This window comes from Salvelinus alpinus, chromosome 1 (assembly GCF_045679555.1).
Source record: "Salvelinus alpinus chromosome 1, SLU_Salpinus.1, whole genome shotgun sequence".
Lineage (NCBI taxonomy): Eukaryota > Metazoa > Chordata > Actinopteri > Salmoniformes > Salmonidae > Salvelinus > Salvelinus alpinus.
Window position 1 is genome coordinate 56,312,379 of NC_092086.1, and position 23,995 is coordinate 56,336,373.

Sequence of the window (23,995 nt, forward strand, 5' to 3'; positions counted from 1 at the left end):
TTTATGAATCATTTTAAAGGAAACTTACTTAATTTTGTTACCAAGTAGGTATGTGTGTGGCAACATCCAAACTTTTTTCAACAGATATTATCAATAAAACTGTTCCAATAAGGCATGACATAAGGTATAGATACAACATCCTGCTGAAACAAGGTTTGTATCCCTGTTGTTGAATGAACCAAAAGAGAAACAAATCTTTCCTACTGATGAGTCAACAGGGTTAACGGAAGCTAGGTTCTGGGGGTCAGGTCTTGACACGTTCCTGAATAATAAAGCAACACCTGAGGGAATGGCATCTAAAACAATTGCAAAATCTGTAGGTGTTACAGGGACCTTGTAAAGTGATAAGAATTCCTCATAACTAAGTAAAAAAACTCTGCATTTACAAGTTGACTCACCACTAGGATATTATTTCAGAACCAATATTCTAATAACAAAAGTATTTTATACAATATATCCCGATTATTCCATATATATCTGTGTGGAGAAAAATTATGCTTATAAATTAAGGACCATGACAAGAAAACCTGCCGATGAAAAGCAGAGAGTTTCACTGGAACTTGGTCAATATTATAATTGCAAACCAACATGAAGTTAAGGCCACCAAAAGTAGAGAAGACATGAGGAATAACACTTCACATAGAAGTGGGTCTTCTTAGGAATTGTTTTATTCAATATATCTTAAAAGTATTTAGGTAGTAAAGTCCAGAAAATTCAGCCCTCCATACTCATAAGTGTTCATTACAACAGTTTTCCGAAAGTAATGGGTACGGTTTCTCCAAAGAAAGTTGAAAAGCATCTGGTCTATCTCCTTGCTTATTTTACCGTCAAGATATAAAGATAGAGCGCCATATGTTAGCCTAGAGATACCTTCAGCCTTGGTTATTAGGACTCTTCCTTTTAAAGATAAGTCCCTCTGTAGCCATTGATTTAGCTTCTTCTGGGCTTTTTTAATGAGAGGGTTAAAATTTAGTAAGCCTCTAGACTTCTGATCCTTTGTAATGGTAATAATTTTTTTATTTAACCAGTTAACCAGTTAGAACAAGTTCTCATTTACTACTGCGACCTGGTCAAGAAAGCAAAGCAGTGCGACAAAAAAACAACACAGAGTTACACATGGGATAAACAAAAGTACAGTCAATAACAATAGAAAAATCTATATGCAGTGTGTGCAAATGGAGTAAGGAGGTAAGGCAATAAATAGGCCATAGTAGCGAAGTAATAACAATTTAGCAAATTAACACTGGAGTGATAGATGTGCAGATGATGTGCAGGTAGAAATACTGGTGTGCAAAAGAGCAAAAAAAGTAAATAAAAACAATATGGTAGTTGGATGGGCTATGTACAGCTACAGCGATCGGTGAGCTACTCAGATAGCTGATGCTTAAAGTTAGTGAGGGAGATAAGTCTCCAACTTCAGCGATTTTTGCAATTCGTTCCAGTCATAGACAGCAGAGAACTGGAAGGAAAGACAGCCAAAGTAGGTGTTGGCTTTGGGGATGACCAGTGAGATATACCTGCTGGAGCGCGTGCTACAGTTGGTTGTTGTTATAGTGACCAGTGAGCTCAGATAAGGAGGAGCATTAAATAGCAAAGACTTATAGATGACCTGGAGCCAGTGGGTCTGGCGACGAATATGTAGCGAGGGCCAGCCGACGAGAGCATACAGGTCGCACTGGTGGGTAGTATATGGGGCTTTGGTGACAAAACGGATGGCACTGTGATAGACTGCATCCAGTTTGCTGAGTAGAGTGTTGGAGGCTATTTTGTAAATGACATCGCCGAAGTTGAGGATCGGTAGGATAGTCAGTTTTACGAGGGTATGTTTGGCGGCGTGAGCAAAGGAGGCTTTGTTGCGAAATAGGAAGCCGATTCTAGATTTCATTTTGGATTGGAGATGCTTAATGTGAGTCTGGAAGGAGAGTTTACAGTCCAGCCAGACACTTAGGTATTTGTAGTTGTCCACATATTCTAAGTCAGAACCGTCCAGAGTAGTGATGCTAGTCAGGCGGGCGGGTGCGGGCAGCGATCGGTTGAAGAGCATGCATTTAGTTTTACTAGCATTTAAGAGCAGTTGGATGCCGTGGAAGGAGTGCTGTATGGCATTGAAGCTCATCTGGAGGTTAGTTAACACAGTGTCCAAAGAAGGGCCAGATGTATACAGAATGGTGTAGTCTGCGTAGAGGTGTATCAAGGAGTCATCCGCAGCAAGAGCGACATCATTGATATATACAGAGAAAAGAGTCGGCCCGAGAATTGAACCCTGTGGTACCCCCATAGAGACTGCCAGAGGTCCGGACAACAAGCCCCCCGATTTGACACACTGAACTCTATCTGAGATGTAGTTGGTGAACCAGGCAAGGCAGTCATTTGAGAACCCAAGGCTGTTGAGTCTGCCGATTTAAGAATAAGGTGATTGACAGAGTCGAAAGCCTTGGCCAGGTCGACAAAGACAGCTGCACAGTACTGTCTTTTATCGATGGTGGTTATGATATCGTTTAGTACCTTGAGCGTGGCTGAGGTGCACCCGTGACCAGCTCGGAAACCGGATTGCAGAGAAGGTACGGTGGGATTCGAAATGGTCAGTGATCTGTTTGTTAACTTGGCTTTCAAAGACTACAGCTATCTGGATTTGGGTGAAGGAGAAGCTGGGGAGGCTTGGGCAAGTAGCTGAGGGGGGTGCTGAGCTGTTGGCCGGGGTTGGGGTAGCCAGGAGGAAAGCATGGCCAGCCATAGAGAAATGCTTATTGAAATTCTCGATTATCGTGGATTTATCGGTGGTGACAGTGTTTCCTAGCCTCAGTGCAGTGGGCAGCTGGGAGGAGGTGCTCTTATTCTCCATGGACTTTAGTGTCCAAGAACTTTTTGGAGTTAGAGCTGCAGGATGCAAATTTCTGTTTGAAAAAGCTAGCCTTTGCTTTCCTAACTGACTGTGTATTGGTTGCTGACTTCCCTGAAAAGTTGCATATCGCGGGGACTATTCGATGCTAGTGCAGTACGCAACAGGATGTTTTTGTGCTGGTCGAGGGCAGTCAGGTCTGGAGTGAACCAAGGGCTATATCTGTTCTTAGTTGTATATTTTTTGAAAGGGGCATGCTTATTTAAGATGGTGAGGAAATTCCTTTTAAAGAACAACCAGGCATCCTCTACTGACGTGATGAGGTCAATATCCTTCCAGGATACCCGGGCCAGGTCGATTAGAAAGGCCTGTTCGCAGAAGTGTTTTAGGGAGCGTTTGACAGTGATGAGGGGTGGTCGTTTGACCACGGACCCATAACGGATGCAGGTAATGAGGCAGTGATCGCTGAGATCCTGATTGAAAACAGCAGAGGTGTATTTGGAGGGCAAGTTGGTAAGGATAATATCTATGAGGGTGCCCATGTTCATGGATTTAGGTTTGTATCTGGTGGGTTCCTTGATCATTTGTGTGAGATGGAGGGTGTCTAGCTTAGATTGTAGGATGGCTGGTGTGTTAAGCATATCCCAGTTTAGGTCACCTAGCAGAACGAACTCTGAAGATAGATGGGGGGCAATCAATTCACATATGGTGTCCAGGGCACAGCTGGGAGCTGAGGGGGGTTTATAACAGGCGGCAACAGTGATAGACTTATTTCTGGAGAGATTAATTTTTCAAATTAGAAACTTGAACTGTTTGGGCATAGACCTGGAAAGTATGACAGAACTTTGCAGGCTAACTCCTCCCCCTTTGGCAGTTCTATCTTGACGGAAAATGTTGTAGTTGGCGATGGAAATCTCAGAATTTTTGGTGGCCTTCCTAAGCCAGGATTCAGACACGGCTAGGACATCAGGGTTGGCGGAGTGTGCTAAAGCAGTGAATAAAACAAATTTAGGGAGGAGGCTTCTGATGTTAACATGCATGAAACCAAGGCTTTTACGGTTACAGAAGTCAACAAATGAGAGCGCCTGGGGGCACACAGGGCCTGGGTTAACCTCTACATCACCCGAGGAACAGAGGAGGAGTAGGATGAGGGTACGGCTAAAGGCTATCAAAACTGGCCGTCTAGTGCGTTGGGGACAGAATAAAAGGAGCAGATTTCTGGACGTGGTAGAATAGATTCAGGGCATAACATACAGACAGGTATGGTAGGGTGCGGGTACAGTGGAGGTAAACCTAGGCATTGAGTGACGATGCCTAAATATTTAAGTTCTTATTTCACTGGAATACCATAATATGAAAGTGTCACACAATCTTTGACAGCCATGAGTTCACATTTATTAATGTTAAGATATAGACCAGATTCTTTGGAAAAGGATTGTGTCACATTGATCGATATGGGAATCTGACGAGCATCTTTCAGAAAACATTCCTTCCTCCCTCGCCCTGCAAGTGTGTACTCGTCAGACGTCATCAGAAGTGTCCACTTAATTTGAGGGCTGAGGGGATAGGGTATGTATTTTAAGTGTTTGGACCGCAGTCCGTGAAAACAACGGTCGGACATCTTGAACGCAGTCTCCAGTTCTTATTATACCAAGAGAGAAAGAGGCCGAACTCGGTGGAAAATTCTATTCACTTTCAATTTAAGGGCTGTATTGACATGGGACATTTGTTTCCAATGCCAAAGCGGGTGAAATACCAATCTCCAGCAGGTGGCGTTTTTGTTTTTGTTGCCCACCAAGCAAGGAGTTTTTGTATGGAGGTCAATGAGTAACGAATTTAGTCAACAACAAAAAATGAATAGTTTATTTTCTACGTGAGGTTTATTTGATCGAATAGAAGTTTCGTAATGCTTAAGCTGTTACTCGTGTACTGATATAAGTAGAACACGTGATATCCCGGAACTTTGAGAAAAAACACTTTATATCGGAGTTGTCTCGATATGGCTATGCATGTTATGAGGCTAGTTAGCAAAGTATCGCTCTCCATTGAATACATGCAGTCACGTCAACAACCGTCATCGAATATTCAAAAAATGATTACAATAATGAGATCTATCCACCAATCCAAATAAAGAATAAGAGGGAGCTAGATAGGCCGCCGTCCCGCTTTCCGTTCAACGACTTCCATTGTTTAGGGCGGAGAAACATGCATCTTGTTAGTATATCCATAATCTTTTGTATTATACCTCAGTGGTTTTCACCCGTGTCTACTTAGTTTAATGGTTGTTGTATATAGGCACGAGCCACACCCTCCTCTTCCCTGTTGGATGAATCGCAGGTGGGGACGTCCAATTCAATGAACGCTATTTCTTTGTGATTGACAGTAAATTATAATTATGCCATATTTACTATTTCTAAATGATATAACATTCTGAATGTGTTTTATAAAATGTATATATTGATACATTCATCTGTTTAATCATTAATTTGTTACAAATGCATCATATTTTTTTACCTGTTTTAATCCTCGTACCCACTACATTCTTCATTAAAGTGTTGAATTATGTCTCGGATCCTACGGTTTAAAATGATCAACTTGAGAATGGATGGAACATCAAGGTTTGGATTGCACTTGATTTTAATATTCTATATGTGGTTTGGGGTTCCACATTGTGTAAGAACAGACAGATAGCCAGTCCATTTCTCGGGGTATCGGGCAAATGGGCTGGTCCGTCTTTAGCCAGCGGGCCTGTCTAAATTGTTGTTGTTTTGTCCAAAATTCTCTTTAGTTGGTTAATAATGGGGGCCACGAGGATGTGCCGGTGTGTAAATGCCTGGGCCAATTTCTGGTCCCAGTCCGTTCCTGGATACCCCCATGTGACCTCCCATCCAGTTTAGTGACCCAATAACAGATGACTTATCATCATCATCACAACTAGCCTTTGAAATGCAACACTCCCCACAGTTGGCCATTGTTGGTTGCCTACAGGTGTGTGTTTTCCTCTATATGTCCAATGTTTACCAATCAGAGGAAGAAGATGGCTGATTTAAGTGTGAATGTTTTAAACCTAGGTATGTTACAGGTAGAGTATAGGGAGAGGTGGGTAAGATAGGTCACGCATAGGTGGATTACTGGCCGCAAAGATGCACACAATCCATCAAAGATGCTTTTACACCAATCATCCACAACACTATGGACTGGATCAAACCAGGTAAAATACATGGCAGACAAAAGTAATCAACAGAATTGGAAACCGATCAATATGATTGAATCTCATTTATTTCCATGGGTTTGGAAATGTAGACAATTGATACAGTACGGGACATTGTGTCTGGAGCCAGTGGTCTTAATGTCCAGGCGGTGACTGGGTTTGCTTTGGTAACATGATACAGTTATGATGGCAATAGGTTGAGACAGGGCCACTGTATCAATATGAACTGGCTGAAGTCAGTGAGAATAGTAGAGAGGCCTAAAATACAACGCATTACAATTGTGGACAAAAAAAAGACAACAAAACCGCAATAACCTTTTCCACACAATCCTGCTGACCCAAACCATACTGTGCTGGCTTAGATATTGTCTTTTCTAGCACGGTTCCAGCAACAATGGTGATTGTGTAACCAGGCCAGCTTTGCTCGGCTCAGTAGTGTGAAACGGTTATAGTGGTGATTCCCAGCAGGGTTGAGGTCAATTATATTTCAATTTCAGGAATACGCAAAAATTCCAATTCTCATCACTGCTTTGCAATGAGGAAAATGTGAAATTTGGTTTACTTTCTGAATTGGCCCCGACCCTGATTCCCAGCAGTTCAGGACCGCCATCCATTTACTCTCTGGTCCACTTGATGGCCCAGCCTGCACCTCTCCGTGCAGAGCAGCGCTCCACGTCCTTCTCCCTATCCAGAAGGAACTCCCACAGCAGCTGGTTGACCGTCTCCGGCTGGTCCTGCTGTACCCAGTGGCTGCACCCAGGGATGGTGTGCAAGGTGACGGATCCTCGGGCGTAGGGCCTGGTGCCCCCAGACATCCCCTCTACCAGGATGCTGTCAGCCTCGCCCCAGATCAGCAGGCACGGCACCTCCACTTCCTGGTGCTTGTAAAGGGCGTTACTGGAATCATATTAAATGTACAATAAAAAGTTCTATAAAACATATTGGTCTTGTGTATTTTTTCCTGGTCCAAACAAACAAAGTACTGGTATGCTGTTTTTTTTCTATATTTCCATGTCCATCTTTTGTATATTTGTATTTTTTGTGGTGATTGCAGGAACAAAATCACCAAGGTGGTGATTCAGTGTCAGATACTGTATGTTGGTGGGAAAAATGGACTTCTACACACAAAACTGCAAATCAAATTAAACTTATTGTTATTTGACAGTCCACATGTTATCATAAAGGATATTGAGGCGGTTAGCTATCTTTCTGACCTGAGTAGTGAGCGATAGTAGTTGAGGGGTGCGGTCAACCCGCCAGGTTGGGACAGGCGGTAGAGATACCCCTCGAGCTGAGCTTCAGTCAGCCTGCGGGCACGGTTCCTGATGCCACCACGACCCCCACACAGCAGACTACGCACCAACTGGACACAAAAACACAGGAGAGGAGGAGAACCATGATACTATGACCTGTAATCATGAAAAAAACAGGGTGGAGGACTTAAACAGACCGTATAAATTAGTTTTACATGCAATTCTATGGGAGGACAGGACCTGGGTTCAAATAGTACTCGTTTTCTTTCAAATACTTTGAACGTACATGCCTGGAGGGGCAGATTTGCGGGGTTTGTACTTTTGGGACTATTCCATTGCACCATGAAAGCACGATAGTGTGCATGAATGTAACTATACGAGTCATAGAAGAGAAAGTGCCTCTATGCTGGTGTGAGTTTCTTAGACACTACCTTGAAGTCCTCCAGTGATAGAGTGAACTCTGGGAGTGCAGGGAGCTGGAAGAAGCAGGCATGACCACAGCGCAGGAGCTCAGAGGGTCTCCTCAACACTGCATCTAGGTGGAAAAAAGAGAGATCACATTATACATAGCCAGCTTGGACATTTCCAATATACTTCTATTCTCTGGAAAACCAAACTATACTGATCGAGCATCGAACTGAACATATTTTAAAGTAAGTCCATAGATATGGTATGGTTCAGTACCCATAAGGGAAAGTAATAGAACACACACATGCAGGTACACACTCATCATTACCTAGCCAGGAGGCAGGGTGCGGTGCATTCATGATGACCAGTCGCTGCACCATATCAGGCCTCTCCAGCGTGAAGTGCCAGGCCAGCATACCGCCCCAGTCATGGCCCACCAACACACAACTGGTGTGGCCTGAAATCCCAGAAGAAACAATAAACTGTTAAACCTTTGAGGCCCATTGAACTCCTTTTAGTTCTATAGCACCATTTCTTCTAGTAATGTAAGATATTTACTACTACTTTCTCTCTCTGTCGTAGACAGTGAAGTCTGCATACATAGCCTGCTGTATATCAGGGAGATTCAACTAATGGCCTTCAGCCCTCAAATACTGCTGGTTTTCTTTTTTAGCTGATAGTTCATTCCTTGTGCGGAGAGACCACACACATCTGGTGTCCCTGTCCCAGTTCCCTGATTAGAAGGATAGACCAGCAGTTAAATAGCCCATATGGTATACCGAGGCTAACACGTGTAGTGTACCTAATTCATCAATGGCGTCCCTGATATCGTAACAGAGTTTCTCCAGAGAGTAGTCCTCTAGCTGGGAGGGTGCGTCAGAGTCGCCACAGCCACGCAGGTCCATTGCCACCGTGTGGTACTGTCCACTAAACACACACAGCTGGTAGCGCCACGAGTACCTGAGATAGAGATGGCGGGAGAGAGGATTATTACTTTGCTTAAAGCTGGCAGGTATAATTGTATTATGATATAGTTATAATGCGTTGTAAAACTTGTCACTGGCATGTACAATATGACAGGAGATGTGATAATGCTTTATAATGCGGTAATAAAAAAGGAGTGGGTGTGTGTGTATGTTACCAATTCTCTGGGAATCCATGAAGGAAGAGCATTAGAGGCTTCCTGCTGTCTCCCTTGGTTACATAATGGAACCTCAAACCAGAGCTCTGTGATAAAAAGGGAGAAGAGGGAGATGGGGGGGGGGGGGGGGGGATAGGTAGAGGTGAGGAGGAGATGGAAAGAGAGGAAGACGGCAGAGAGAGAGGGCGAGAGATAGTGAGAGGGTTAACAGCTGCTGTGCTTTCCATCACTCTGGGAATTTGAAAGTGTTTGGCAGAACTACGCTGTTCTTTTTACATAGTTGTCTGTCCTCCAGCTTCTAATATTAGAGTAGAGTGGAGATAGATAATGTTGAAACGGGTGTGTATCCCAAATGGCACTCTATTCCCTAGATAGTGTACTACTTTTCACCAGGGCTCATAGAGCTCTGGTCAAGAGTTGTGCAATGGGTCATGGTCAAACGTCGTGTGTTGAGTTCCATTCGGGGTGCAGACAGGGAGGTGGAGTGGGTGATAAAACTAAAATTAGATACAACCCCTCAACTCTTGCACACATTAGTCAACTGAGCAATTGTCAAGACAGATAAACAGATTGCCCAATGTTGTATTTCACTTGAAAAGACCCATTGATATTTTATTTACCCCGCTATCCCACCCAAACATGTTTGATTTCCATATGTTTTAGGGTAATCATTAAGTACTCACCAATTGCTGACTGCAATAAAATATAAAAGTAGCAAATGTTATGCTGACAATAGCGGTGTTTTTCTCTCTCACTCCTATCTATTCTTACCCTGCCCCACAAGTAGCCGTGTGTGCCCAGTGTGGGATCACGCAGACAGGCGGGCTGCTTCTTGCGGACTGTCCATTGGAAGGTCCCGTAGGGGTCTTTCATTGCACGCCATGCGATCCGGGTAAGAACCAGTCCGGCTGTGAGTCCAGCCGTGCCATATACAAGAAACCAGTACAGCACAGACTGAAACCACAGACACAATCTGGTCGGAACCAGGAGAAGGTCCACGATCACGGAATTGCTCATTGCTCGCCTCCTTATTCTAGTTTTGGACCGCAAGTTTTAACAGGCTGTGAGTGCGTCTGCTGTGTGTCTGTTGGGAAATCCCCAGTGGCGCGTCCCCTTCTTCAATTTGGCTTATTGTGAAGAGCGTACCTTTCCCGTCTCATTTCAATACCCTTAGGGAAAAAGAATTTCACAGGTGTAAAAATCACACGATTTCACATGTGCAATGTCCCCATGTTTTTGGGACACTTCACATGTGATATTTCACATGGATTAAAATGTTCACGATGCCCTGCAGTCATTAGGTTGTCCCCAGAACGTCACGAAATAGCCAGTGTTTTCCACGTACATAGGCTATTTGACATACATGATTACATTGTGTATGTTTATTTACACATTATTTATTATTCAACATGTCCTCACCTGGGAGTAAAACTCACAACCTCTTGGTTCACAGCGTTACGATCTTCCTGTAACGCCACCATATATGTCTGTGTCACTGATTGATTTCAGCTGTATTCCTACACTTTGGACTTCAAAGTCAATCTCAACTTTGTGTAATATTTTCAATAAAATCGATTTCAGTAACTCCAGAAATTATTCACACCCCTCGACTTTTTCGAGTCACTGGCCTACACACAATACCTATAATGTCAGAATGGAAATGTGTTTTTAGAAATGAATTAAAGCCTAAAGCCTAAATAAGTTCAGGAGTAAAAATGTGCCTGACCAGTCACATAAGTTGCATGGACTCACTGTGTGCAATAGTGTTTAACATATTTTTTTTATGACTACCTCATCTCTGTACCCCACACACACAATTGAGCAGTTGAGCAGTGAATTTGAAACAGATTCAACCACAAAGACCAGGGAGGTTTTCCAAAGCCTCTCAAATTTTACCATTATTTAACTAGGCAAGTCAGTTAAGTACAAATTCTTATTTTCAATGACGGCCTAGGAACAGTGGGCAGGACGACAGATTTTTACCTTGTCAGCTCGGGGATTCGATCTTGCAACCTTTCGGTTACTAGTCCAACGCACTAACCACTAGGCTACCTGCCGCCCCTATTGGTAGATGGGTGGGGGGAAAAGCAGACATTGAGCATGGTGAAGTTAATACACTTCACACGGGTATCACTACAAAGATACAGGCGTCCTTCCTAACTCAGTTGCCGAAGAGGAAGGAAACCACTCTGAAATTTCACCATGAGGCCAATGGTGACTTTTAAGGGCTGTGATAGAAAACTGAGGATGGATCAACATTGTAGTTACAATACTAACCTAAATGACAGAGTGAGGAAGACTGTACAGAATAAAAATATTCCAAAACATGCATCCTGTTTGCAACAAGGCACTATAGTAATACTGCAAAAAAGAGGCAAAGCAATTACATTTTTGTCCTGGTATGAATACTTTCTGAAGGCACTGTATATGCTACAAATGAGGAAGCGTCACTCTCTCTCTCCCTCAAAAGTTAATATCCCTAAGAAAGTATGGGCTAGTTTTACATATAGATTGCACCAGTACTGTACTACATTGTCCTCTAGTCCATAAATAGTCCATCCCCGACATCACAGAACCAAATGTAGGACTTTACTAAGGAAACCAGTCCAGAGCCCTTATTACCATAATTCAATGCAATGGAAAAAAATACCAACATTTTGTTTATTTTTTATTTTCTATAAAAGAGATGAGTTTACTCCATGATCATAACAGATTTAATCATTGACCTCGACAGACCACTCACATACCAAACAATAATCGAGGAAAATGTTACACAAAACCCCCCAAAAAACAAAAGACCAAAAATGTAACACAAAATAAAATACCTGAATAAAGCAAACTCTGCTGAGCACATTCTGAAGAAGAATCCATATTTATGGCACATCATGTCCATCAGTTACCATGGGGATAAAAATAAGGAATTAATAAAAGGCTTGAAGGAATGAAAAAGTATTTGACCTTTTCATAACCTGTCTAACAAAACAAAATTATATATAGGCTATTCATATATGGTGGACTCCATCAAAATGAAGACTGGCTTTAGCAAAGAAACTCGTTCTCTTGTAGCATTTTGTATATTAATCTTCATCCCCATTTCAAATGCTTTTCTATAATGGGGCACATGCGTCCCTGCGCCACATACTAAAATCATACATACATACTCATCCTCACAAACGTTCTGACACACAAATGCTAAAGTGGCGCGGCAGAAACAGGTCTACTTAAAAATGTACTGATTGAATGAAAATGAGAAAGTAGTCGAGTCAAGTGTACACTCATACCACAGAAGTCCAGCTAAAACTAGATTTAAACCTGAATATCGTTAAATGGGTAAAATATAAAATGCTGACTTTTCCTTTGACTTTTTACACAAGCTTATCCTAAATCTCCCTCCCTCCCCTTCCCACCCGTACATACTGTGTCCACCCCAAATGTAATATATGCCAACTAGAATCATAGAACAATACAGGCACTGGAGAAAAACACCATAAGAGAAAACGCAGAGGACAGGGTCAGAGGTCAACCCGTCGTGACCCTCGACCTGTGACCCCCTCGCCAACTCCAACAACAGAATTAGAACTTACATGTATCCACTAGAATCTAACAAGAAAAAATATAGAAATCAGAGCTGTTTTTGTAGGGTTTTCTAGAACATTTTTTTTGTCAAATTTATTTCTCGTATTTTTGTACGGCTAAAAGTTTCCCTCTGATTAATTGTAGTCATAATAATAACAAGACTCATGCACAGACTAGCCCGGAGGTGGAGCTCTTTTTTTGGTCTCTGCTCTCAGCATTAGTAAAGTCTGGAGGGTGGAGGTACATCCCAAATGGCACCCTATTTCCTATATAGTACACTAGAGTACCCCATGTGCCCCGGTCAAAAGCAATGCACTATATAAGGAGCATTTTGGATGCATCCTGGTACTAAATCTGTAAGAAGTGTCTCATCTGTTCTTATAAGAGCCCAATAAAATTGCAGTTGGAACTAATTATGTTTTGAGGTTTGCCTCACCCCATTCCTTGTCCCCAAATGACATGTAAAGTAGAGTGGCGGGCTCACTACCAGATTAGAACCATTTGGATATGTTCCAACAACCATACCAGCACACCACTTATTTTGCATGTCCAATACATTGCTTCATTGTAAGTAGTATGCTAGTGTGTATAATGTAACATTCTTTTAACTTTCACCTGGCAAATTCCAGGCCAATATACAAGCAAGGAACAGGGAGGAATCAACACAGTTTATAAATCAAACAGTTCAGTAATAGTTACTGATTCTCTGGTTCAATAGTTTATATGAATCAGCTGCAAAGAGGAAAATGCCATTATTGACCACTTTCCTAGCTGTCTCCAAGCGTAATAATACACAATAAGGTGGTTACAGTGATGGTGAACTCAGATTCAACCCAACCAAGACACAGCTCTAGAAACAGCTGGACTCTGGCTTCATCCAAAATGGCACCCTATCCCCTTTATAGTGCACTACTAAACTAGTGCACTACGTAGGAAACCAGGTGCCATTTGGGACTGAGCCTCTGCCTCTAGTAGTGATCAGACTGTTTTGCTCCAGCTTCAGATGAGGAAGAAAACATGAAATATGAAAACTTCAAATGGTTCTTTAATTAATTAACACTTGTTGGAATAATGCATATATTAGGTTTTATCCTCTTAAAAACTACCTAAACGCTTTGTTTGAAGAGGGGCGATGAGGACAAGGGGGGGAAAAATCTATTTATATATTAAGAAAAAAAACACATATGAACAAAGAAGCATTTTTTTTTTAAAGGAGAAGTGGGAGGAATTCAGCATTAAAAAGGTAATGGTTGTTTGGCATAGACAGTGGGGTAAGTGTGTTGGTGAGGGGAGGGAGGGAGAAAAATATTTACAAAACAAATAAACAGCAATCATAGAATAAGAAAATACCTCTTTACAGTAGATCCTACATAATGAAAAAAGAAATCTGCACTTAATTCTGCTTTCTCCCTCCCACTGCAGATGGACTGTTCCATAATTTGTTGTTACTGATTTGTTCATATGCCCAGGCAAGGGAGAGAGGCCGATCTAATGTACGGTCTGTGTGTGTGTGTGTGGACAATGGACAAGAGTGAGGCAGAAGGCAAAGCTGTACTGTACCTCCTCTCCTAGAAAAAGAACACGTCAGAAGTTGAAGTCCCTCCCCCCTTATACACACACACCTGTCCCCAACATTTCCTTACATGTGTTCTCTCTAAAAAAAAAAGATCACATAAAAATATTTATTCTGCCTCTTCTCTTATCAGACAGACGCCTGTCTGGCAGTCTTTATGAACACCCCAGTCTCGGTCCGTAGATACGCAAGGTACTTTGTTTCTCAGAGCATTTCACCGTTGCTGTGTTTTTCCGTTATCGTCTTTTACTTCCATTTACAAGACTGTTCTCCTTCGCTCTGTCCCGTGTGAAAGTATCAATCAGGTGTGAAATTACATGACCACCCGGAGTCCTTTCCCTCATGTCTTGTTGCCAGGGGCAACAACAAGGGTCAATTCCCCAGAGAAACGACACCAAAACGTGGTTGAAAATATCCTGTTTATGTCGCTCCTTCAATGTGGCGTCTTACTTCCAGAGGCTGCATAGCAGAACAGCTAACAGCCGAGTAGCTCGCCAGTCTAGCTGAAGATCACCCCCTCTGCTCTGGAGGAGGAGGGGGGGGGGGGGGGATTGTTTAATTCACATCCTGTATCTTGGTTCATTAAACCCCCCCCCCACCCACCCACCACCTGTGATGTCATACAGAAGATTCCATTTCATACGAAATGTTCAATTCCATATTCATTATTCTGTTATGTGTTCTTGTTTCAGTGTTAAGTTTCTGGGGGTTCTCTCGTCATCAGAACAAGTTCTCCTCAAAGATAGCCATCAGGTCGCTTTGGAAATTCATGTCGATGGTCGCCGCCATCTGGAGAGGGGAGAGAGATTGAGGTGTCAGAAGAGCTGAGAGACTGTACATGGCATAGGGACTGATCATAACAAACTCATTGACACCGCTTTTGTGCTTCTCCCCTTCTGTCAATTCCCAAAGAGAAAGACATGGATATGTAAAATTGTTTTACAAAATGCAATACACGAGACAGGACAATAAAGGACATGCAATAGTCACAAAAAGAGACATGCCAACTATGAAACACACAGGACAATGCACACGACAATAACCCTACAGTAACAAACAAATAACCCAATCCCCCAACTATTAGCGATGGGGGGGGAAATTTGATTCAGTTACATATCGGGATTTGACGATATACCGTATCGTTTTGACAACGTCGCAATATTATTTTTGCACTAGTTGTCTGTATCCATTATTTTTCCTTCAAAGCTTTTTCTCCTTTTTAAATAGGGAACCAATTTGTTTTCAGCACTTATTTCCATGAACGGTCAAAACAATTTTTTTCATGGCTCTCTCGTCTATCTACAGCAGATATATGGCGAGCAATATGTTAGGACCATGGAATCGAATCAATAAGTATCGTCATAACATCGTATCTTGAGGACCTGTTATGGGATTTTTATGAATAATGACTAGGGAGGGGAGGGGAGAGACCTTGGGCTTGTAGTAGATTGTATAACAGGTGGCAGACAATGCAGGAGAAGAAGACTTGTGAACTATATTGTCATTGTTTCTGAGAGGAGGAGAGACATTTATGACGAAATGTGAGGTATATAGACCAATGTACAGGAAATGATAGGCAGAACGTTCCGGTAAACAAACATTTGACTATTGTAGACTGGGCCTCTGTCTGTTTTTATTTCTATCAGTATCCTACAAATCCTGATATAGCAGACGGAGTAATTTAATTTAATTGGTTAAAGAACATGAGAACTTAATTCTCCTAACAGGACCCTGGCAATTCCCAGCCCTATCAACTATGTGGGAAACTAGTCTCACCGCTTCTCTCCTCCTCCTCTCCTGCTCGCGGCGTCGCGCTAGCTCCCTCTGCTGGTCCTGGGCTGAGGGCTGGGGCGGTGTGGGGGCCTGTGGCGGCTGGGGGAGGGCAGCGGGCTGGGCCTGGGGGGCTGGTGCCTGGGGTTGCTGCTGGGGCTGGGTGGCCTGGATGTGTTGCTGCTGCTCCAGACGTCTGCTTCGAGGCTCCTCATGAACCCTCCTTGACTGCTGCTGAGGCTCCAGGATATCCTCATCATCCCGGTCACGACCCCTGAGAGAGAGAGAGAGGAGTGAGTTTAACAAATTCTTTGTAGCACACATTCTCTTGACGACCAAGACTTACTCATAGAACAGCAAAGTGCTTCAATTTGACGAATTTTGTTCATTCACAGAGAGAGGGAGAGAGCAACAGAGAGAGAAAGAAATGAGTTTCGCAAAGGCGTGGTAGCTAACGTGGAATGTTCTTTCTCTCGACAATCCCGGATCCGCAAGACTCAGAACAGCAAAGTGAAACTTCATTTGACACATTTTGTTCGATCACACACACAGAAAATGTATTGTCAAACATCGATGTACAAAAAGAAACATTGAAGGCAGGGTTGAAACACCTCAGAGTTTTTGTAGACGACCCAACTGTAATCCTCACCGTAATTTCTCCTGCTCCCGGCGCAGTTTGTCCCTCTCAGCCTGCTCTGCCTGGGCCTTAAGAGCCTTCTCCCTCTCCTCTTTCTCCCGGGCGGCCCGGCGGAACTGCTCGAAGCTGTCGCTAGACGACTTCACTGCAGACAAGGGCGCTGACGTGGACTTCTGGGCCAGGCTGGCCCACGAACCCATGTTCTTCAGTTTCACATCCTGACCGACGGATAGATGGACGGATGGCGACAGGCAGATGACAGCGAGGGAGGGGATTGAGGGAGAGCAGATATGTTAGTATTTGACTCATCACATACCCAAACTATTGAAACGAGTGGCTATGATGGTATTCTCATAATAAGAGATAATATACAGAGTATACCAAACATTAGGAACATTGAGTTGCATTTTATGGGTTATAAAAGTGTTGAATACAAAAGTCTTGACAGTGCTGAGTAAGAACTTAAGCATGAACTCAGTCATAAAAACAGCAGCTCTTTGCTGTATTCGTTGACAGTCTCTCTCTAGTCATGGTTTTGAAATCTCACAGTATCAATTTTGCTGTAGCTTTCTTTTATGCCTGCTACGTTACTGCAGACACTGTCATCTGAGCAATCTGATTGGCCAGCGGTGGCATAGTGCACTTGATTTCCTCTCCAGGCCTACCGGGAAGGCAGAGTTAGTACCTTCAGACATGAAATGGCAATAGTTTTCAGCTGCCCTGTGCACCGGGTAGGCATTGGCTGCACCTACCACCAACAGCCCGAGACTAATCAAAAAATAAATAGTAACAAGACTTTATCGTTTGTTTTTTTACAGAAATGTTTGGAGATCGACCGGTTGGTGACCACTGATCTACGGTGATTGAAGTTGATTTAACAAGTGACATCAATAAGGGATCATAGCTTTCACCTGGATTCACCTGGTCAGTCTGTCGTGGAAAGAGCTTCATGTTTTGTATACTCTGTATTACATTTACATTTTAGTAATTTAGGGGACGCTCTTAATCCAGAGGAGCAATTAGGGGTAAGTGCCTTGCTCAAGGGCATGTCGACAGATTTCTCACCTAGTCAGCTCTGGGATTCAAACCAGTGACCTTTCGGTTACAAGGCCAACACTCTTAACCGCTGGGCTACCTGCCACCCATAGGTTTATAATACGGTGTACGTGTGTATGGCAACGTGCTGCTCTGTCTTCCACCCTACCTGTACCTTTTTGGGGGCGACGGGCGTTTTGGGCTCCTGTTTGAACTTGTCCTTGTCTGGCAGGGAGGAGGAGGAGGGAGGACCGCTGGGCTCTGAGGAACGGATGACCGGCCGAGAGCTGTCCATCGACTTCACATCTGATGCACGTAAACACACACAAGGAATACAGAACATGTCAAAAAGAAAGTCGTGTGTGCGCATTCGCTCGTTTGTTTTACACACAAAGGAACGTGTGTTTGTCTACAGATGAGCACTATTCCCACTTCCACACACAGTACACCCCCATAAATAGTACACCCACAAATTAAACACACTAGGCTGGGCAACATGGCCAAAATATTTGACTGTATTTTATGTTTTTGAATCATAAAAGTTCTACATTTGCTTTATGAGTAGTTCATGACCCCAGGGTGGCAACACATACATGCTAAGTGTTAAATGGGGCTTTCTCCATTCTGATTGTTTTATACTGTTTCATCAAACTTAAACCCACATTTATTTGGCATATTCATCCATTTCCTGCACTCATTGGGGATCACTGCCACATAGGGCTGCACGATATGGGCAATAAATCTAGGCCTTGTTTTTAACCAAATGTTGACTTGCGATTTAGATCAAAACACTTTGAAGTTGTTGGAATCCTGGAAAATAATGATTATTCTAATTCTATAGTTCAAATATAATAGTAGGTACTTTGAATACAGTGTTTGACATGACAAGGAATGAAAATGCCAAGGAGTTATTGTGACAGAGTAGAAACCAAAGTGTTGGTCAGTGTTCCCAGGGGACCATATAATCTTTGGCTACATTGAACGTTTTCTCTTACTTCATGTAGCTAACATTCATGGCTTGCCTATTCCTTTTTGATTTAGAAGACACTGATGCACAAACATGCAGATTTAGGCCTACACAAGCACAGAAATCAGGTTGTATTAGCTAGCTACATTTGTTCTGACACAGAACATTTATTAGCTAGCCAGCTGACTAGCGAATAGCAGCTAAGACGATTTATTTTAGCCAAAACTTGCCAACAAAAGACAAACTAGCTGTGTGCAGACTGTAAGAGAAACTAACAGTGTAATTGTAAAACCTTTGTGGATTTATATTAGGGAGAAAAGTGGAAAGCAGCATCGTTGTCATCGACGTCTTGTTGCATCTGCTGCGTTGACTATGCAGACTCAAGTGGTCTCGTGTTCGAGCAACAACTGTACAACTGTCACTTGAGTGACAGGGGGGCGGGGGCTTGCTGAGAGAGTGAGAGCAACGACTCAAGTAGCGGAGTAAACTATAAAAGAGGACGTTACACACGGCGGAGTGGCATATTTAACAAACCAAACATTGAAATACCGTTATAGAAGGTAAAGTAAAAACCCAAACCAGTATATAGTAAAATACAGTATACCGCCCAGCCCTAACACACACACACAAAGTTTTGTATTGCTATCCTTGTGGGGACCAAAGAATTGATTCCCATCCAAAATCTTATTTTCCTTAACCTAACCTTAATTCCAAACCCTAACCCTAACCCTTAAACCTAAAATAATTTTAAAAAATCCTTGTGGGGACCGGCAAAATGTCCCCACATACCAGTGTACTCACTCTGCTGTGCGTGGCCTGGTAGAGAGGGCTTGCTGTGGCTGTCTGGGTGTTTGTGAGGGTCTTGTCTCATGGCTGGGCTGAAGGGCTCTCCTCCTCTCATCACCGGAGAGGGAGGCAACTTCTCTTCTTTCAAGGCTACTAGGGCCGGGGGCGCACGCTGCTCCTTCAACACACAGCACACGGCCGGACAGGGTTAACGGCACATTCTGGAAGATGTTCTGCTCTTCATTGGTCGTTTCGATGAATGATACACACCCATTAAAAAACACACTCAGGATTGTGGCTTAAATGCTTGCTGTCCCTTTAACAAGCACATAGAAATGCAGGTTAACACGTACATTCCTCACACACAGAGGCTCTATCGAACTTCACACGGCACAAGCAGACAAGACCAGGGATTCAAATAGTGTGGTTTTCATTCAAATACTTTCAGCTGTTGTTTGAGCCTGCCTGCAGCGCACTTTTTGTTACGACTAGTCAATGAACTCCATTGTGCCAGGCAAGCTCAAACAACCCAGCGAAGCTGTAGTACTTGAGAGAAAACATTATTTGAATGCGCGTTCGCAAAACCGATCCAGACTGACTGAAATAGAGACAGATACACACACACACGCGCTACTCACTTTCTTGGGCTGCAGGTTGTGTGGCGGAGACTGGTGCGTTATGGGGGGATACTGGGGGAGGTGGGGGGAATGCATCATGATGGGGGAGGGGTTCTCCCTTAGGTGCCCTGTAGGCAGAACAGAGGGAATGATTAGAATCACCATTTAGTCTGATTCAAAACCTAGAGCACAGTGTCCTAACATACCAAAACACACGGCGGTCCAGGTTGTCTCATTTGCAGTCACGCTGTATAGATTGCTATGTTATAATAATGTAGTTGCTGAGACACTACACACTTCTCCAGGTTTTGTGAGATCTGAGGTCTTCCAATCAACCAATTTAATCAACCAATCAACACTTGAGTCTCACCACTGTTATATGGATCAGCCTTGATCTGTCGAGGGGAGGGGTGTTGCTGTTGCTGGATGATGTGCTGTGCTTTGGCGGAGGCCTGCATTGATCCCTTGTGTTGCCCTGCAGCGGCCTGCCTGTCTGAGTGACCCGTCTGCTGTGCCACCGGCCCCTGGGAGGGGTAACCCATCTGGGCATGCTGCTGCAGGTGGCGGGCTACTTGGTGCGGGGGTAGGATCTGGCGCGAGGGGGGGATGGGCTTGGACTGGGGCTGGGGGGGCTGGACTGAGAGCTGGGGGGGCTGAAGAGAGGAGGCCTGGGAGGGCTGGACCTAGGATAGGAGGATAGGATCAATTTAATGTCCCAGAGGGCAAATTTTACCAAGACACAGTGACTGTATAAGAAATAAACAATGTACATTACACACACAACATAAACAATACAAATATTATATACACATTATGTGTACCCAAAGAAGAGTAGCTGCTGCTTCTGCAAAAGCTAAAAGGGATCCAAATAAACTAGGGCTGACCCCATTTAGTTGACTGGCCGATTGGTTGGTCGATAGAATAAACAAAATCTGTCGACCAATAGCCTAACAGTGTATTTTCATGGTGCACAAGACACCCGTCTGATTTGCGCCCGTCTCGGTGGACTAATCCACTCTAAGACATATGTATATGGTTATATTATGTACAAATAATGGTGCAATCTAATATTATTTTATAACAAATGCTCTTTCCCCCGCGTTGGATACGGTCACTGTCCGCGGTTTTTGAAACAATCTTTAGTGAAACGTAGAATTGCTGCTTTTCCCTATGTTGCTATGTGTTTCATAGCAAAATTAACCAGCATATTGGGATCGAGAACAACGCAGCAGGGGCAGCAGCAGAATAGACAAGGTAACAGCCCTTGCCTTACGCCCTATTCAGACGGGACTCGTTTTACAGTGGGTGGTCAGGTAATGTAATTATGTGCACAAACACAAAACACCACATCGGTAATTTTAGTCCGGTCCGAATTTGCACATGGCAGGAGAGAGTAACCATTCCAGCCAGGAGGGAGAGTTTTATTTGGGGGGGGGGGCTCAGTTGGTTGAGGGGCAGCTCTGGGGGAACTGTGGGAGGATATTGGATGATTGGTGGCCTGGCGGTTGGGAGTTTGGGCCGGTGGCCAATGGGTCGCTGGTTCGGGTCCCCGTTTTAACTTGGTGGGAGATCTGTTGAGGTGCCCTTGGGCGGGGCGCTTGACCCTGGGTGCTCCTGTGGGTCGCTCTGGATGGGAGACGGTTAGATGACTGAATGTAATGTAAATGTTGAGGGGCTTCACTGCAGGTAGATTGCAGTGGTGGAAAAAGTATCCAATTTTCAAACTTGAGTAGATGTAAAGATACCTTAAAAGATAATAAGTAAAAGTCACCCAGTAAAATACTGATTGAGTTAAAGTCTAAAAGTAGTTGGTTTTAAATGTACTTAAGTATCAAAAGTCTAAATCATTTAAAATGCCAGGGATACAGTTGAACACTCAGACATAATTCAAAGACGAAACATGTGTGTTTAGGAAGTCTGCCAGATCAGAGGCTGTAGGGAGGACCAGGGATGTTCTCTTGATAAGTGCGTGAATTAGACAATATTCCTGTTCTGCTAAGCATTCAAAATGTAATGAGTACTTTTGGGTGTCAGGGAAAATATAATGTACTTCTTACTCCTTAATTTCTTTAGGAATGTAGTAGAGTAAAAGTTGTCAAAAAATATAAATAGTAAAGTACAGATACCCCAAAAAACTCCTTAAGTAGTACTTTAAAGTATTTTTACTTAAGTACTTTACACCACTGGTAAATTGTATGTTTTCATATTTTAAAAAACAATTCCAGCCAGAATAACCTACTTTTTTTGGCGAACTCTGATAATACTAGTTCCCTACGAATCGACATCCCTGTGTTTTGAGAGAAATGTCTGAGTTTGACAGGTGTTGCTCACGGGTTGCAGAAGAAAACAATAACTGATTCGATAAATGGAACGAAGTACCGAAATGCATCAACTTTCACAGTGAATGCTTTTGTAGAAATGGATTGAATATTGCCAAATACATCAGTACAAAATAAATGTGCCTATTTAATGTAACCCTTGCTGTTAATAGACGTAAACGTTTGGAAATAAGTTGACTTTCGCATCCATAGCCTTAAAAATGCATCTCTAGTGCACTGTTTAGCTCACATCTGAAGGCTGGGGGGCATTTAGGACGTCTACTGCGGATTGCTAAAATATCCTAATGATTATGATCACACTTCCTCAATTTAAATTTTATGACGACACTATACCAAAAAATGGTTTGGTATGGTTTAGAAACTTGGGAGTTAAAAACCAAGCTCGAGTTAATAGTGTAGCCCTGTTATAGCCTGGGCTTCCGTCATAACTCTCAATTTATCATTTAATAAAAATATATATATAATTACGGGAGTTTGGAAAAAAGTAATCCCGTCTGAATTGTCCTGTGGAATAATGGACATTCTGGAGTAATAATTACGTAACCAAAATTGTCTAGTAATAGAAGCCCCCTGCGAATAGGGCTTAGCCTAATTGTCTAAGCAAATTGAGGAGATGGCAAACCCCAACTTAATTAGGTCTATAAATCAATAGCCTAACTTAAATGTGCCTGGCTTTATAAATCATCCACATGTACAATACCAGTCAAAAGTTTGGACTTACTCATTCAAGGGTTTTTCTTTATTTTTTACATAAAAACTATGAAATAACACATATGGAATCATATTTTTGAGATTCTTCAAAGTAATCTCCCTTTGCATTCACAGCTTTACACGCTCTTCCCATTCTCTCAACCAGCTTCATGAGGTAGTCACCTGGAATGCATTTCAATTAACAGGTGTGCCTTGTTAAAAGTACATTTGTGGAATTTCTTTCCTCAATGCGTTTGAGCCAATCAGCTGTGTTGTGACAAGGTAGGGGTGGTATACAAAAGACAGCCCTATTTGGTAAAAGACCAAGTCCATATTATGGCAAGAACAGCTCAAATAAGCAAAGAGAAATGACCGTCCATCATTACTTTAAGACGTGAAGGTCAGTCAATCCTGAAATTTGAAAGTTTCGTCAAGTGCAGTCGCATAAACCATCAAGTGCTACGTTGAAGCTGTCTCTCAAGAGGACCACCACAGGAAAGGAAGACCCAGAGTAACCTCTGCTGCAGAGTATAAGTTCATTAGAGTTAACTGTACATCAGATTGCAGCCCAAATAAATGCTTCACAGAGTTCAAGTAACAGACATCTCAACATCAACTATTCAGAGGAGACTGCGCGAATCAGGCCTTCATGGTCGAATTTCTGCAAAGAAACCACTACTAAAGGACACCAATTATAAGAAACTAGCTTGCGCCAAAAAACACAAGCAATTGACATTAGTCCAGTGGAAATCTGTCCTTTGGTCTGATGAGTCCAAATTTTAAATTTTTGGTTCCAACCTCCGTGTCTTTGTGAGACACAGAGTAGGTAAATGGATGATCTCCGCAAGTGTGGTTCCCACCATGAAGCATGGGGAGGGGAGGTAATGGTGTGGTGGTGCTTTGCTGGTGAATTCAAGGCACACTTAACCAGCATGGCTACCACAGCATTCTGCAGCGATACCCCAATCCCATCTGGTTAGTACTTAGTGGGACTATCATTTGTTTTTGAACAGGACAATGACCCAACACACCTCCACGGTGTGTAAGGGCTATTTGACCAAGAAAGAGAGTGATGGAGTGCTGCATCAGATCACCTGACCTCAACCCAATTGAGATGGTTTGGGATGAGTCGGACCGCAGAGTGAAGGAAAAG

At 43.0% G+C, this 23,995-nt stretch overlaps 2 protein-coding genes across 5 annotated transcripts in view; both read right to left on the reverse strand.

Annotated features, from left to right (window-relative positions):
• Positions 1-6,100: 6,100 nt before the first annotated feature.
• On the reverse strand, positions 6,101-10,034 carry LOC139581240 (epoxide hydrolase 4). The gene is made up of 7 exons (XM_071410798.1): positions 9,624-10,034; positions 8,853-8,938; positions 8,514-8,671; positions 8,040-8,168; positions 7,735-7,838; positions 7,265-7,413; positions 6,101-6,947 (listed from the first exon to the last, which is right to left on the reverse strand). The coding sequence occupies exons 1-7, from the start codon at positions 9,867-9,869 to the stop codon at positions 6,665-6,667; spliced, it is 1,155 nt and encodes a 384-aa protein (XP_071266899.1). The 5' UTR covers positions 9,870-10,034; the 3' UTR covers positions 6,101-6,664.
• A 1,473-nt stretch (positions 10,035-11,507) lies between these two features.
• The window catches only part of brd4 (bromodomain containing 4), a 68,007-nt gene continuing 55,519 nt past the window's right edge, over positions 11,508-23,995 (reverse strand). For 3 of the 4 annotated variants that reach the window (XM_071410503.1, XM_071410514.1, XM_071410487.1), the window contains 7 exons: positions 20,184-20,496; positions 19,835-19,941; positions 19,212-19,374; positions 17,619-17,749; positions 16,421-16,626; positions 15,778-16,045; positions 11,508-14,790 (listed from right to left, as the gene is read on the reverse strand). In XM_071410503.1, coding sequence (XP_071266604.1) covers positions 14,722-14,790; positions 15,778-16,045; positions 16,421-16,626; positions 17,619-17,749; positions 19,212-19,374; positions 19,835-19,941; positions 20,184-20,496 — 1,257 coding nt within the window. In that variant the 3' untranslated portion in view covers positions 11,508-14,721. The remainder of the gene's footprint in view (positions 14,791-15,777; positions 16,046-16,420; positions 16,627-17,618; positions 17,750-19,211; positions 19,375-19,834; positions 19,942-20,183; positions 20,497-23,995) is intronic. The other variant, XM_071410495.1, reaches the window with a different exon arrangement.

Excerpts from the sequence above, each read along its gene's own strand:
- LOC139581240 (XM_071410798.1), bottom strand. The coding sequence starts at position 9,869 with ATGAGCAATTCCGTGATCGTGGACCTTCTCCTGGTTCCGACCAGATTG. Across the intron at positions 8,169-8,513 it reads GGACGCCATTGATGAATTAG|GCCACACCAGTTGTGTGTTG; the intron begins GTACACTACACG and ends CTGGGATTTCAG. Across the intron at positions 6,948-7,264 it reads TACTATCGCTCACTACTCAG|TAACGCCCTTTACAAGCACC; the intron begins GTCAGAAAGATA and ends ATATGATTCCAG.